General features: G+C 41.9%; 1 protein-coding gene across 1 annotated transcript; it reads left to right on the top strand.

Annotated features, from left to right (window-relative positions):
• The first annotated feature begins 4700 nt into the window (after positions 1-4700).
• On the top strand, positions 4701-12835 carry LOC115627942 (homeobox protein B-H1-like). The gene is made up of 5 exons (XM_030523835.1): positions 4701-4786; positions 7305-7539; positions 7840-8182; positions 11556-11784; positions 12229-12835. Exons 1-5 carry the CDS (start codon positions 4701-4703, stop codon positions 12833-12835), a joined length of 1500 nt encoding a protein of 499 aa, XP_030379695.1.
• Positions 12836-14878: the final 2043 nt, after the last annotated feature.

The following is a 14878-nucleotide window of genomic DNA, read 5'->3' as shown; positions in this document are numbered from 1 at the left end:
TATTCCTACCTAAAAAACGTTGGGTAACTTAATTTGTCTATCAGTTTCTCTTTCTCTCTCTCTCTCTCTCTCTCTCCATCTCTCTCTCTCTGGATGGATTATAATGTCGAGTGCGCGGAGCAGCTTCTTATAATTAATAAATTCCTCCTTGCCACTTTTACTTGTTCCCCATTTAGTGATATTTTCCCATTTGTTTATAAGTACTTCCAAACGTACGCTAAACCAAACAATTCAGTTTTCAATTGATTTAGAAATCGAAATCGGTATAGAAACAATAATAAATCTTAGCAAAGTGGCGGGATAACAAATGGGCCCTTTCACAAACATTTGGCAACAAAACTGAATCAGAAGATTTAGGGAAAACTCTTGAAACCGAATCGAATAGGTCATTCCTTTTTCGAAATCAAATGCATTATCACTTTTTCCCATGAGTGGCTCGAATTGTGAAACACAAATAGGCCTCAGTAAGTAAGCCTTTATATGTTTTTATATTATTTTATAAGCTTTTATCGAAAATAACTTCAAGTATAAGAGCCAGACCCTCTTGCAAATGATTCTTCGCATTGATGGATGACTCCCAAAACTCTAAACTAGCTTCTCTTCGTTCTGAAGCTGATTATAAATCTCATGTGTTAAGGAATCTATAAGTATTGGCATTAAGGCTATCAACCGTTGTTGTTGTTGTAAGTTGATGGGGATAGGCGAGGCTTGTTTGTTAAAAGCAACATCATTACGAACGTATTTATTTTTTACACCTCGCGATACTCTTCAATCGAATCTCGTTTGGCAAACGAGCACTTCAAGCGGTCGCGACGAGGCTTTGAAATGTTTTATGAGCGCGTAGAAAGGCAGTTGGGTACGAGGCGATAAGAGGAGCGCATAAGAACTTAATGACTAACGACAACAACAACAACAACACGAGCAACGAAACGAGGTGTTGATTGTGCGTCAGGCTTTTTGTAGCCTTCGCCTTGTGCCTCTCATCATCATCAACATCAACATCCTCATCATCACCATTATGCCAGTTTGCCTATAAAATGTGTTTTTTTTTGTGTTTTGGTTGCATTTCGCACAGGTGCCAAAAAGTTGCAGCCACTAGATGCAGAAAACAGAAGATAAGTGTATGGAAAGCAAAATTTATAGGCACACGGAGCACTAAAAATTTAAATTGCGGCCATTTAGTGGCGGCAACTACAACAACAACAACAAACAAAGAGCCAAGCGACATCATTTAAAAAGAGCGCCCATCTGGGGGCTCAGCATCCTTGGGACTGAAGCAACAAACTCAAAGTTTGTGAGTGTGTGTTTATCAGTGATTTCATTGTTGTTGTTGTGTTGTGGTGGTGCTGGTGGTGGTGGTGGTGCCTGATCTGGAGCAGCGATAAATTGAGGCACTGGCACCACCACCTTTTCTGTCTGTTCGCTCGCTGTTGACAAATCAGTCGTCGTTGCCGGCACACGCGCCCGATACTGAAAAAATTGGACAGAGATCGAGTCGGAGACCGAGATCAAGAAAGGCCTCAAAGCAGACCCTTTGTCACCTACAAGCCATTTACCCCCACGTCTCTAACCAAAGGCGAAGGGCAGCACATTAAAAGTAAATTAACTTATCAGCGACAACGATCAGTTATTTTATTACGTTTGTCCACGCAGTAACACGAACATTATAATATCAAAGATGCCGATTAAGATTCCTCTGCTGCGCCAGATCCAGACGCAGACACAGACCCAGACCCAGAGATGCCAAACCAAAACCGAAAAGCCGAAGAGCGAAGAGAACGAACGGCAAACGGCAAAAGGTAAAATGCAAATGCAATTGGTGTTGGGCTTTTTTTTTGTTTTGGTTTATTTGTCAATTCAATGGTCTATAGAGCTGTATGCTATATACTCATGCTTATAAGTAGGTATATATGTAAACGATGTGTGTGGGTTTGGCTTGCTTGACTTGTCAAACTGGCCACGATTCATTAAACCGAATAGAGTTCCTATGATCGTGTTAGGACATATGGAGTAGAACGTTGAATAGTCTTTTCTCCGCTACAGTCAATCAATAAGCTTTGTAGTACCAATTATATATGACTACATATTTAGCCGATTCTTTATAGACAAACATGTTGTCTGCAGATCCTTACAGTTGCTTCATTTCAAATATAGTATATGTGTACTCAAAATTAAGCCAGCATTATTGCATTTGATTCTCCCATAGGTGGATAGAATTCAAAGACCGTGAAACTATTCAGAAATGGTATTCGTATTGTTCAACTGCAGGCTGTAAATATTTAAAAAACTGAAGTAGTTCAGATGAATGTGAGTAAGTTATTTGGAATGAATTAAGGATAAGGTAGTGGCTTTTAGTTCCCATTAATATGGCTGTTCATATGTTCAGAGAAAAAAATGAGAAAATCTTCCAATCTCAATTAATAGTCAACTGAAACCGAAGTCACAGATCCTTTCAATATTTTCCAGAAAAGATGACATATCAATTATCGAAATCATTGAAACCATTGAAATAAATGAAATTATAAATAATAAATAAATTATCTACTCCAAAGTCCAAAGGCTCGTCCAATCGGATCAAGAAAGCCGTCGGACAAATTGACCATTTCTAGGGAAACAAGTTGGTGGGAGTCTGTCGTTATACTAATTCATTTCCACTCCAACTACATTTGAATTCTATATTTTTTTATTACCCCCGAACGGTGTGCAGAAATTCCGAAAATTTTAATAATCCTCTTAGTAGAAGATTACTTTCAGAAATAACAAACTGAACAATGCCTATTAAGATGTTCACTCAAATGATTTAAGCACTATAATTTCCATTGATCACATTTCCATAAAAAGATACGAGATATAGAAAATCAATTGTCGAATATTGAAACCGGACAGCTTAGGATAACTGATCCAGTTCTGGGAGCAATAAAATTATGCAAATATGTTTTGTATTCTGCTTCACAGCCATGCAGATTCAATTCCATAAAATGGCAAATTAGGCAAACTAAAACAAATTTGAGCAAAAGGCACGTTATTTGCATTTAAATATCTGTCAGATGGATGCGATTGCCTAATTTTAAGCATAAATTAATATCATTCAAGCTGATCAGCTTGAAAAGTTGCGCGTCCATTTCCCTAATGTCGGTCTTCAATTAAAGAGCTTAACTTGATAGCTTTAGTTTCTGTATAGCAACAAGTCTGACTTCTCTCTTCGTACTGATACATATTTAAATTTCAATTCTGCATATACTTTGCATTATTAACATCAGCAAAGAAAAAGTAGTACCTTAAATACTTCAATTCCCGGTGTACTCCGATTTCAAGTCTAATTTCAAATCAACTTGAACGGAATTACAAGCTAACTGAACCCTAGGAAATAAATGAACAATGAAAGAGGGTTACATAATATTTGTAAGCACTACTATTTAATATCCCCTATTCAGTTTATAATTGCACATAGAATTACTTAAATAATAACTGACAATAAAGCAAAGTTTACACCTTAATTATCTGCAGTGAAGATAAAAATAGAGTTTGTTTTTAAATAATTAGCCAAATATTTATTTGTAATTGATATTCTTGAAATCAATTATAGATTGCGCAGCATTTTCTGAATTGCTTGAAGTAATTGAATGCAAACCATTTTATGCATTGCCAGATAAACTTAGTATTGTATTTGCATTATGCCGTCAATTGAAATGATATCTGTTGCGAGCCTAGAGAAGCTTTTACTTTACTACTAATACGAGTATAAGCAATCTGAACACTATTATTATTATTAGTAGTATTGGGATGTTGGTTTTCATTTATTTTTGCGACTTCAGCTGAATGTGTTGCGGATGTTGTTAACAGTAGAGCAAACAACACTCCCGTACTGATAAGGCCCCAGTCAATAAATTAATGAACATTAACCGGCAAACAAACACGCTAATTAGATAGTTAGGTAGCTAGATAGTTAGATAGTTAGATAGTTAGATAGGCGTGTGGCAATCCACGAAATTCGCAGAAGAGAGCGCCAGCAGCCAAACGCTTCCTGCGATCCATGTCCACTATGTCCAATGCATTGCTGACGACCGGAAAAACGGGCAAGTGGCAAGTGGCAACTGGCCAGTGGCCAGTGGCCGATGGCTGCTTCTTAGCCCCTGTGCCTCTGCCTCCGCCTCTGCCGGCAACCACAATGGGTAGATACATACGCATATGTATGTATGTAGTTGGTGGCAGTTGTGAAATGTGAATTGTGAGTATTTGGTGCAGTTGCATTTCTTTTTGCTATGCGTTTTGTGTTGTTTTTAGATTACAATATGCAATTATTTTAAGCATTCAATTGGAATTCGACCGCAAAACTCAAAACGCAAAAGGCGCAACCGCAAGTGCGAGCACAGGACAATTATATGCATTTAAATGCTCCTGAGGAGCGCAGAGGTACAAATAACCGTCATCACGAATAGCAATGGCAGTGGCATTGGCAATGGTAAAGGTAATGGCAAAAGCCAGGCCGTGCTGCATTGATCCTTGAAGTGCCAGTCAGTAAACCAGGCAGTCATCCAGCCAGCCTGCCAGCCTGCCAGCCAGCCAGCCAGCCAGCTAGCTAATTATTTTAATGTGTGCGTGGCAATTGAAGCGCGCGCATGCGCTCTGCCTGCAGTTGGTGTTTCGGCTTCCATGGGCTGTGGTGCTCTAATTCCGTTTCGGTTGCTGCCAACAACCGCATGAGCGATCCTAATGAGCGCATTAAGGACGACCTTTTCTGCCTTTCTGGCCAAATCAATCAAACGCGCGCCGCATCGACAAATTGGTAACAACAGGCACCTCGATGCACTTCCGTCTTCACCACCAACAGCACCAGCACCAGCACCAGCATTTCAACCACAGCCGCTCTACTATTTTCTATTTGTCATTAGTTTTCGGGCAACATGTGTGCGCGCACCGCAATTTGCTTTGAAGTATTGGCGTGAAATTTTAATTGTTTCGGATTCGACGCCATCTTGCCAATGCGCTCAATAATTGCGACGATGCTCAATTTTTTGTTCGCATCAATACAATTTTCGTCTCCTCAAAATTACACACGCTTCTACTGAAATGCAATACATTTTTAGTTTAAGTAATAAATAAATGTATCGCTATAAAAACTTGTAATTTTTAAATATATAATTATGTTCTATAAGCAGTGTATTCAAAAATTCAAATATTGAGAAAATGTTGAATATTTTACAGGTCTAGCTCGAAGGCACATATTATCTCCCATTTAATCTCCTATTACGAATATTTTGTAGATATTCGAAACTAATTATTATTAATTTTTAGCTCAATGCGTACAACATTTTTATTTAAAAAAAGCATATCTTTAAATTTAATATTATGCTTTCAATCAGTTTAAAAAAAACACATCTTTGGTTCAAAACTAAGTGAATTTGAGATCATTTTAAGCATTGTTTTCTTTTAACACAATAATTTATTTTTTATTTATAAGTTATATGTTCCAAACACTTATATTAAATATCCTTAACCATTTAATGTGTTGTTTGTTTCAGCAGTTACTGTCGGAATGTTAAGACCATTGTGGGAGGATACTAAAGATCTTAGATTGGACTCGATGAGTAACTTCGTTATTGCTGGCACATGTATTTTCCCATAGTTCCAGAGTGGCTTTATAGTGGTGCTATATAATTGGACTTTATATTTAAATTATGGAGTGTTTTGGACTGTTTGTTTGTGTGTATGTCTTTTATCGACAAGTACGCCAAATATGACTGCAGTAACATAGCTCTGTTTTAATATATTTTTATATATAGCTTTAGTTTTAATTTTTAAAATATATTTAAATACAAATAAGAAATTAATATATATCTCTATGCAAATATAGTAGAAATGAGTCTTCATTGAAATAAAATATTTTTAAAATTGAGTTTGATTCAGAGATTGCACATTGCAACATTTTGTTTATATTTTGTCATGACTCATATAAATTACATTTTTTCCGAAATTCATTTTGGGTTAGAGTTCACAATAGATGCCGATAGGTCGAGTAATTTGTAGGATTATAAGGATAGAACAATCAGCTAATTTTAATAATGCCCAAGATCTTTCTGCCTAAGACTCTGTTGCCATTTGGCTGCCAATTCAGTCTATATTTTGACTGTTTATGGCAGAGCTCTGACGAGTGCATGCACCCGAAATCAACGCCCACCAGTCGCTCGCGGCCTGGCCGCAAACTTTGACCGACATTTGCAGTTCAAAACGGCGTTAAACAGGCAGCCAAGAGATGCCGACGTCGCGTCATCGCTGGCAGCACGCGAAAGTTTTGCCATAAAAATGTGCTCGCTTTGCCTTCGAACTCACCTCGATGAGGTGGAAAAGAAAACGGAGACTGAGCAGCACAGAGCGCAGATTGGCAGCGACAGCGGCAACATGGCGCTGCGTGCGAATGAGAGCGCAGTGCTAAGGCGGTGGTGCAAGCGAGACAGCAAACGCTGCACTGTGTGATAGAGAAGGCGAGTGAATAAACGGCGCACTCGCTTGCTCTGGAGAGCTGGGAATTGGCAATCGGTTTCACACCACCGTAACCACCACCACCAACACCACCGTAAGCAGTAGCAGCAGCAGCAGCAGCAGCACCTCCTATAACGGGCTCTCTGTACAATGTAGCAAAAATGTTGCTACGCTGACGCTGGCAGAGACTGCGACGTAGCCTGACTGAGTCTGAGTTTTGTGCGTCGGGCGCGCTGCAGGTGCGGTTAGTCTCGTTTTGACAGTCTTGGCGCAACGTTGCAAGCGGTAGGCAGCGGCGAAGACGAGCAACAACAATTGCCAGTCAAATAACAGCAATTAGATATTTATAGTTACCAAGAAGTCAACATTTTTGAACCTTCGTTTATTTCATTTAATTTTTTTTCTTGCCCACTCCTTTTTTGTGCCGTACTTACGTGAGTGTGTGTGCGTGTGTTACGAACAGCCATAAGCAACTTGGCAAAAAAAAGTGCAAAACAAAAAACAACAACAATTCAGAACCTTAGACGCAGTGCACGAAAGCTAAACAACTTGGGTCCATTGTAGGCCAAAAACAAATTGATTGCGTGTGCGAGTGTAGGTGTGAGTGTGCGCATTGTTTTGTGGCCAGTGGCAATGAAAGACTCAATGACCATCCTTACACAAACGCTGCCGACAACCACGCCCCCCATCGAGCTACAGCAGCCGCCGCACTTACATCAGCCGCTGCATCATCATCATCTCCACGGCCAACATCAACACCATCTCCACCATCACCATCAGCTGCAGCAGCAACAGCAGCAGTTGCACCACCAGCAGCCATCACTGCAACAGCCACAGCAGTCGAGCCACCACTCCAGCATGTCATCATCGAATCTGAAGCCAAGTCGCTCCCGTTTCATGATCAACGATATCTTGGCGGGCAGTGCGGCGGCAGCGAACGCCGCTAGTGTGGCTGCAGCGGCGGCTTTCTACAAGCAGCAGCAACAGCAACAGCACCACAATAACAACAACAACAGTACCACCAACAACAATAACAACAGCAGCACCACCAATAATAATAACAATAACAACAATAGCAGTGGAGAGCAAACACCGCCGGCGCCCCATTCCCCCAACCAAGCGGCGGCGCCACCTTCCCTCCTGACTCTAACACCGCCCGCAAGCCACATGCCACCGCATGCTCATGCTCACGCCCATGCCCATGCCCATGCCCATCCGCATGCATTGCATGCAGCAGCAGCCGCTGCGGCAGCGGCGGCACATCTGCAACTGCAACACCCCACAGCAGTGGTGCCAGCACCACCGCCACCACCACCGCCAACGGCGGGCAACCCTGCAACCAATTTGTTGCACGTGCAGGCACCACCGCCACCACCATCAAGCCACACCAGCGCACCACCACACAAGCTGAGCCACTTTGGCGGCACCGTAGGCGCCACACAAATCGGTTCCAATGGCCTCAATGTGGCTCAATATGCAGCGGCCATGCAACAACATTACGCGAATGCGGCACATGCGGCAGCGGTGGCGCGAAACAGCGCAGCGGCAGCGGCGGCGGCAGCAGCAGCTGCAGCGGCTACGAATGCACCACCACCAGAATTGGACGACAGTAGCGATTACCACGAGGACAATGAGGATTGTTGTGATAGCGATGAGGCGGGCAGCGGAGGACACATGGACGATAACAGCGTTTGTAGTAATGGTGAGGTGAGCTTCTGTACTATTTGGGGCGGGGCGGGGCGGAGCGGTGCGTTGCAGTGAGGGCGTTACAATACAGTACAGTATTGGAACAGGGGCGTGTCAGTTAGAAATAGGGTTTCGCACACAGCTCCCGTATATATCTATAGGACATTATATGCATTATATGCAAAATGTCAATGAACCATTTTGAAGAGTGTTTTATTTTTTAATCGGGTTTCAATACTTTATTGAAAATAATAAGAACAAGAATGATTACTAGGAATCCCAGTAAAGGCTCGGCCCAATTCAAATTAGACGGAACTAACCCTAGAAATGTTTTCACCGAAAATTCCCAATTGCATTCCAATAAGTTGCTAATAGCACAATTATTGACTCGTCCCTAGAAAATGCAGATCTATTCCTCACACCCACCGGCAATCCCACAAGAATTTAAGCTCTTTCCATTATCAGCCCGCTGCAAGTTCGTCGCCTAAGTCTTTTGTATTGCTTCCAATTTTCACCCCCAACGTATCTTTTGTTTTTGTTTTTTTTTCGCCTCAGAGTGCTGCGCGTGCTGCACAAAAAGCCACAAAACAATTTACAAAACAAACTGTAAAAATTGAGCGAGCGCTCTGGGTGTCGTGTCGACTCTGACGCTCAGCTGTGATTGTCTGCCAGCAACAACAACAACAACAACAACAACTGCAGCGAACGACGCCGACGCCGACGACTGTTCTTTCAATTGTGGCGCGCTTTGCTCACTACCGCTGTTGTTGTTTGTTGTTGTAGCAGTTGTTGTTGCTGGAAAATTGCATTTTCACGCTTTGTTTGCGCTGCGAGCAAAGCTTTCATGGGGCAGACCACTGGGAGGCATGAGATTCCAGGCCCTTGGACTGGGGTCGTCAAGGCAGCCAAATACCTATACTAAATGTTTATTTGTCTTGCAGTTCGCACAGCAGAATTGTTTAAGCAACAACAACAACAACAACAGCAACATGCCAATGCAATGCCAAACGCCCACACGGCTGTGCAAAGCTTCCCCCTCCCCACTCCATACATCCACTAAGGAGGTCGGGAGGAGGGCGGAAGAAGGCAAACAAAGCGCATGTTGCAAAAATTATTATTTCATTTCAAACTGGGCACAAAAAAATAATTATACAGCTGAAGCAGAGGCACATACACAAGCGTGTATGTGTGTGTGTATGTCTGTGCTATCCTTATCTCTCTTTGTCTCGCATACCCCTACCCCTCTCTTGCTCTTGCTCTCTCCCTCTCTGCCCCTCTCTGTCGAACGTTTGCGCGACTGCTGTCGTTTGGCAGAAACAAAACTGACAATCATTTAATTGTGGAAATTGTTATAAAAATGCATTTAACCCTTTAATAGTCGCCTTGCGGGCCTCTTTACTGTCCACACACACATACACACACAGAGACTCGCACTCGCACGCACACACACACACACACACATACACACACAATGCTGGTTGTGCAATTGCAGTGACTGCATCTTTCGCATTTATTACTGCAATTTCCTGTGAAGTTTTCAAGTTGCACTTTTATAAACGGTAGTCGCGTCTGCCTGCTATATAGTACTACTTGTATGTTTGTTGTTATTGCTGTTGTTGTTGTTGGGGTTGTTGTCTCTGGTTTGCCTTCGTACAATGCCACCAAGTTGGCCTGCGATTGGCCGTCCGGTTTGCGCCGATTTGAAAGACTAAAATATACTCGTGCATCTGCATCCACAACCTGATTTATGAGAAGAGTCTGGGGAGGGTGGGAGAAAATCTTAGGACTACTGCAGATCTACAATCACAGACAAACCTGATACAATTTGTGGCTCAAAGTCAGCATCTCCCAGTCGCGCCTGAGCCATACACAAAGATCGTGTCAACAGCTATAATTTCAGTTGCAAGTTTTCACTACGAAAATACATAGTCAGGAATCAGGGACAAACTCAACTCATACAAATTCAACTCCGAAACAAGTTTTGGCATCAGAATGTACACTTCGTCCTTAAATCAACTAAATAATGTCTTGTAAGAAAAAAAAAACTGAAACAAAGTTATCGCAAACTCTTCTAAATTCGATTAATATTTTGAATTAAATCAAACAAACTAAAATCACAAATCTCACAATTTGGGATTAAAAAAGCAACCAACACAGCTAAAGCACAAGCTACCAAATCTAACAAAAAAAAAATATATATATATAGTATTATTTGAATAGTATATTTGAATTCTCTAAATGCCAACAGAACCTTCGCTTCAATTGAGAATACTTTATATAATTTATAAATAAATTGAGAGTTCTATGAGTCAAATATTCTCAATATTCAGTCCACTATTTTCCGCCTATATGTGAGCATATTAGATTCTTACGCAGGACACTTATATTCAAGTTGTGTCTGGGGTATTCATGCGACGCTTCTATTCCAAGTTCGATAGAAATGTAGACCTATTACGTTGCATTCGGCCATCATAAAAATACTTGTATGATTAATTATGACTACAATTAACCGAACAATCGATCGTTTTAGACATTAAAGCCACATTAAATAAATGCACATGCATGCCTGCCAAATGAATCGCTTGTACGAGTAACTTGTCCCCTTTTGGGAACTTTAGACGTGCATGCAACAACAACAACAACAACAACAACTACTGCTACTACTACTGCTACAAGAGGAAGAAGAAGAGAGACGAATTAATGTTAAGCGCTCTAGCAAAACGTTCACTTGGCAAATTTTCGCTTTAAATAATTTAACGGTCATAAGTTGACGTCAGCGGCAGCGTCGACGCCGCCATTGGCAGCGACGTCGACGTCGCCGGAGCACTCACTCAACTCATTTTGCGCTTATCAGAAAACCACAATCAGATGAATTTACATAAATTTTATGTACTAAATGGCAACTGCACGGCCAGAGGGGTTGCTGAATGGATAGATGGATAGCTGGCTGGCTGGCTGGCTGGCTGTCTGTCTGTCTGTCTGGCAGGCTGGCTGACTGGTTGGATGGCTGGCAAGCCAACTTTAGACATTTTACTGTACATTTTTATTACACAGCGCTCGCTCTCTAAATGGTAGAGAGTGTGGCAGGAGGGGAATGTGTGCGTGTGCTTTAGTTTACTTTTGTGTACTTTTGTGCCAAGAAGTGGCCAAAGGCCCGGCACCTTGTGAAGCGGAAGCGGCCATAAACGCCCGACGCCGAAGACTAACAAACAGACAGACAGACAGACAAACGTGCAGACAGTCAAGCAGACCATGTGAATAAATGTATGTGTGTGAGTGTGCGACTACTTATTTAGTACGATATAATGGGACTTTAGTCATTAGCAGTCTGTTGTTTGTACAGCAATATTGTAAATGTGCCTCTTCTCTCCCATTCCCCGACCATGCAGGTGCCAAAGATGACGATGGCAATAGCATCAAGAGCGGCTCCACGAACGACATGAGCGGTCTGAGCAAAAAGCAGCGCAAGGCCCGCACCGCCTTTACCGATCACCAGTTGCAGACTTTGGAGAAGTCCTTCGAGCGCCAAAAATACCTGAGCGTGCAGGAGCGACAGGAACTCGCCCACAAACTGGACTTGAGCGATTGTCAGGTGAAAACCTGGTACCAGAATCGCAGGTATGCATGGGCATTACATTTATAATATGAGAAGTGCTTTAAGATCTATTAGCTGGTTATATATTTCAAGTGATCTGAGCTCCTTAGCCACAAATATATCTCAAATATCTGCAGACAGAACTTAAAAGTCTATCTAGTTTTTGTAGCTTTAATAATCAAGTTATATGGTAGAGTTTTTTAAAATGAATACACTGTTTTTTGCAATTATATGTAAAAGTTTAAATGAATAGAAACTTCTGCTTCCAAGTAGATGATAATGTTAATATATCTCACAAACAATTTTGCATTTGTTTTATGAAAGAAATAATGAACCAAGCATTATTTTTTGAAAACAAAAGCTCACTTAAGATAATCATCACAGAATTCGGCAAAGCCAAACGACTAGAATTTTTTGTTTAGCGCTTTAACTAATTTCGCATTTTCCTCGTACCTCTTTGCCCCTAGAACCAAATGGAAACGCCAAACGGCAGTGGGTCTCGAACTGCTTGCCGAAGCGGGCAACTTTGCGGCCTTCCAGCGCCTGTACGGAGGATCACCCTATCTGGGTGCCTGGCCCTATGCCGCCGCGTCGGGTGCGGGCGCCACACACGGCGCCCCTCCCCACTCCAGCATCGACATTTACTACAGGCAGGCAGCGGCGGCAGCGGCAATGCAGAAACCACTGCCCTACAATCTGTACGCGGGTGTGCCGAGTGTTGGACCACTTACCGGTCTACCCAGTACGGCGCCCTTCTCACATCTCTCTGCCTCCAGTTCGCTCTCATCGCTGAGCAGCTATTATCAGAGTGCTGCGGCGGCGGCAGCAGCGGCCAACGGTGGCAGTGCAGCAGCAGCAGCGGCGGCGGCGGCGGCGGCTGCAGCCTCGGGTGGTGTCATCAAGCCGCTGGCCACACCCCCATCACCCACATTGCAACTGACGGCTGGTGTCGGCTCCCGTCCCGCCAGTCGACGCTCGACGCCGAGTCCGACGTTGAATCCGGGAAGTCCGCCGGGCCGTTCGGTGGACAGCTCCCAGGCCCAGTCCGACGATGAGGATCAAATACAGGTGTGAGAGGTGTGTGCTTGAGTGTGTGTGTGTGTAAGTGTGTGTGAATGCTACTTCATTTGTATGTGAGAGCGTGTGTGTGTGTGTGTGCTTATTTATTGTAACTTTTAATAATTTATTAATCGGGGTCTTATAGGAAATCAGTCTATCGGGTTAGCTGCCAGCTGAACTTAAAAAATTCGGTCCTACGAGTATAATGCCACCAACAATATTATCAGATATCAGAGAGAGCTGATCATTTACTGGGAATTATAAAATGTGCTATCAGCTTAATAATTTTTTCATTTTAATTTCGGCTTTCCCTCGAGGGGATTTAATTTGCTAAAAAAAAATTGCAGCACCAAAAAAAAGTGTGTTATGCTTTTTGGGCAAATTCAACAAATGTTCAATTAGTTTCTCAAAATTTTCACATCTAACAACTGGGATTAGCAGGGCTGCTAAGTGCAGTTCGAGTTGGCAGCCTACATATATGAGCAGCAATTGGTGGTGCTCTCAAAGCTGATACTTATAATCCTTAATACTGGATCGATCGAAGGTCTCAGCATATTATGGTCTGCACATGCCGTCTCACTGGTTCGAATGGTTTAGCAGTTAACCTGATAAATGGACAACTATTAATGCCCCAAACACTTAGGGCTAAGTATTAAACGAACATATAAATATAAGTAATTGCGTGAATGTTTCTGAATGCATGTGAGCTTCAATATCGGCAAGCCAGACGGTCAGAGTCAGAAGCACCTTAGGCTGCTCTTTTTGCTGGCCTCGCAAATAATTTATGACAATGTTGTAAAAATAAGGAAAACAAAGGCAAATATCTAACAGCCAAATGATAAACAAATCACAACAACAAAAACAACAACAAAATTATAAGCTCTACCCCCCTCCCCATTGTATAATTGTGAACAAAGCTGCATTTGTAGAAATCATGAATGTTTGTAATAATCTTTAAAGATAAACACTTTTTTTTCGTCGATTAGCGTATGCGTCCTCAATGTATTAATATAATGTAAAATGTAATTTTATTGTCTATGTTAGCAACAATTTTTTTTGTCTAAATAAATAATATGTACCTATATACACATACTTGCAAACATCGCTATTTTTTGTGTACTTCTGCATAGAGAATGCATAGAGAATTCAACGGCTTGGCTAGGCGTCTCTCTGGCTCTGTGTCTTTCTGTCGCTTCTGTGTTTTTGAGTCTGAAACGTGCAAACGTGTCCGCTGGCAATTAAAATAATGACCAGCAGTGGAAACAATGACAACAACAACAACAACGACAACAACAAAACAACCAATTTACAAACGAGGCATTTGGCAAGCAGTCACCAGACCCAGAGACCCATACCTTTGCCCATACCTCTAACCGGGCCACGATGATGACGACGTGCTGTCCAACCCCTAATGATAATAATTGCATGCAAAATGCATTTAACCGCAATTAGTGCATTTATTAGGCCAAAAGTTGATATATTGAAAGAGCGAGAGAGAGAGAGAGAGAGAGAGAGCGAATACGTTGGTGGCAGCATTTGGCCAAAAAGAAAAACAACAACTACAATTTACAAAGCCTTTTCAACTGGCATTGCGTGTATGGCCCAAAATGCGCTCCAGGCAAGAGTAAAAGCTAAGAGAGATGACAAGAGGGGACGGGTAAAGGCAAGATGAGTCCAGCTGGTTTGTGTAATGTAATTACTTAAACATTCCTATGGTGAACTAGTTCCGTAAGCAACTTTGCAAGGGGAACTAAAAGGACATTTTCAACATTGAGCCCAGTCTAAGCCTGCTCTCATACGAGTAACTAGTGTCGAAGCTGGTAAAAGCTTCTAAAGAACTGGTTCACTTGTATATAACAAACAAAACAGCATTTCATCTGTTAATCAAAGCTGCTATCCAAAAACAAAAAACAAGTTTAAATTGCATGAACTAGCTCTCTGAGTTCATCATTAATTTAGTAACTTATTACTTCACAAGACGTTTGCTATTTATTCTTATAAATATACCCATATGATTATGAGTTTCAATTCAGAGAACTAGTTCCCAAAAACAATTCC

The sequence above is a fragment of the Scaptodrosophila lebanonensis genome, unplaced genomic scaffold (assembly GCF_003285725.1).
Source record: "Scaptodrosophila lebanonensis strain 11010-0011.00,11010-0021.00 unplaced genomic scaffold, SlebRS2 tig00000098-arrow-pilon, whole genome shotgun sequence".
In the NCBI taxonomy this organism is placed as follows: domain Eukaryota; kingdom Metazoa; phylum Arthropoda; class Insecta; order Diptera; family Drosophilidae; genus Scaptodrosophila; species Scaptodrosophila lebanonensis.
Note: the sequence above shows the minus strand (reverse complement) of the source record. Positions and strands in the feature narration are given on the sequence as shown.

Excerpts from the sequence above, each read along its gene's own strand:
- LOC115627942 (XM_030523835.1), top strand. The coding sequence starts at position 4,701 with ATGAGCGATCCTAATGAGCGCATTAAGGACGACCTTTTCTGCCTTTCT. Across the intron at positions 7,540-7,839 it reads GCAGCACCACCAATAATAAT|GCACCACCGCCACCACCATC; the intron begins AACAATAACAAC and ends TTGCACGTGCAG. Across the intron at positions 11,785-12,228 it reads ACCTGGTACCAGAATCGCAG|AACCAAATGGAAACGCCAAA; the intron begins GTATGCATGGGC and ends CTTTGCCCCTAG.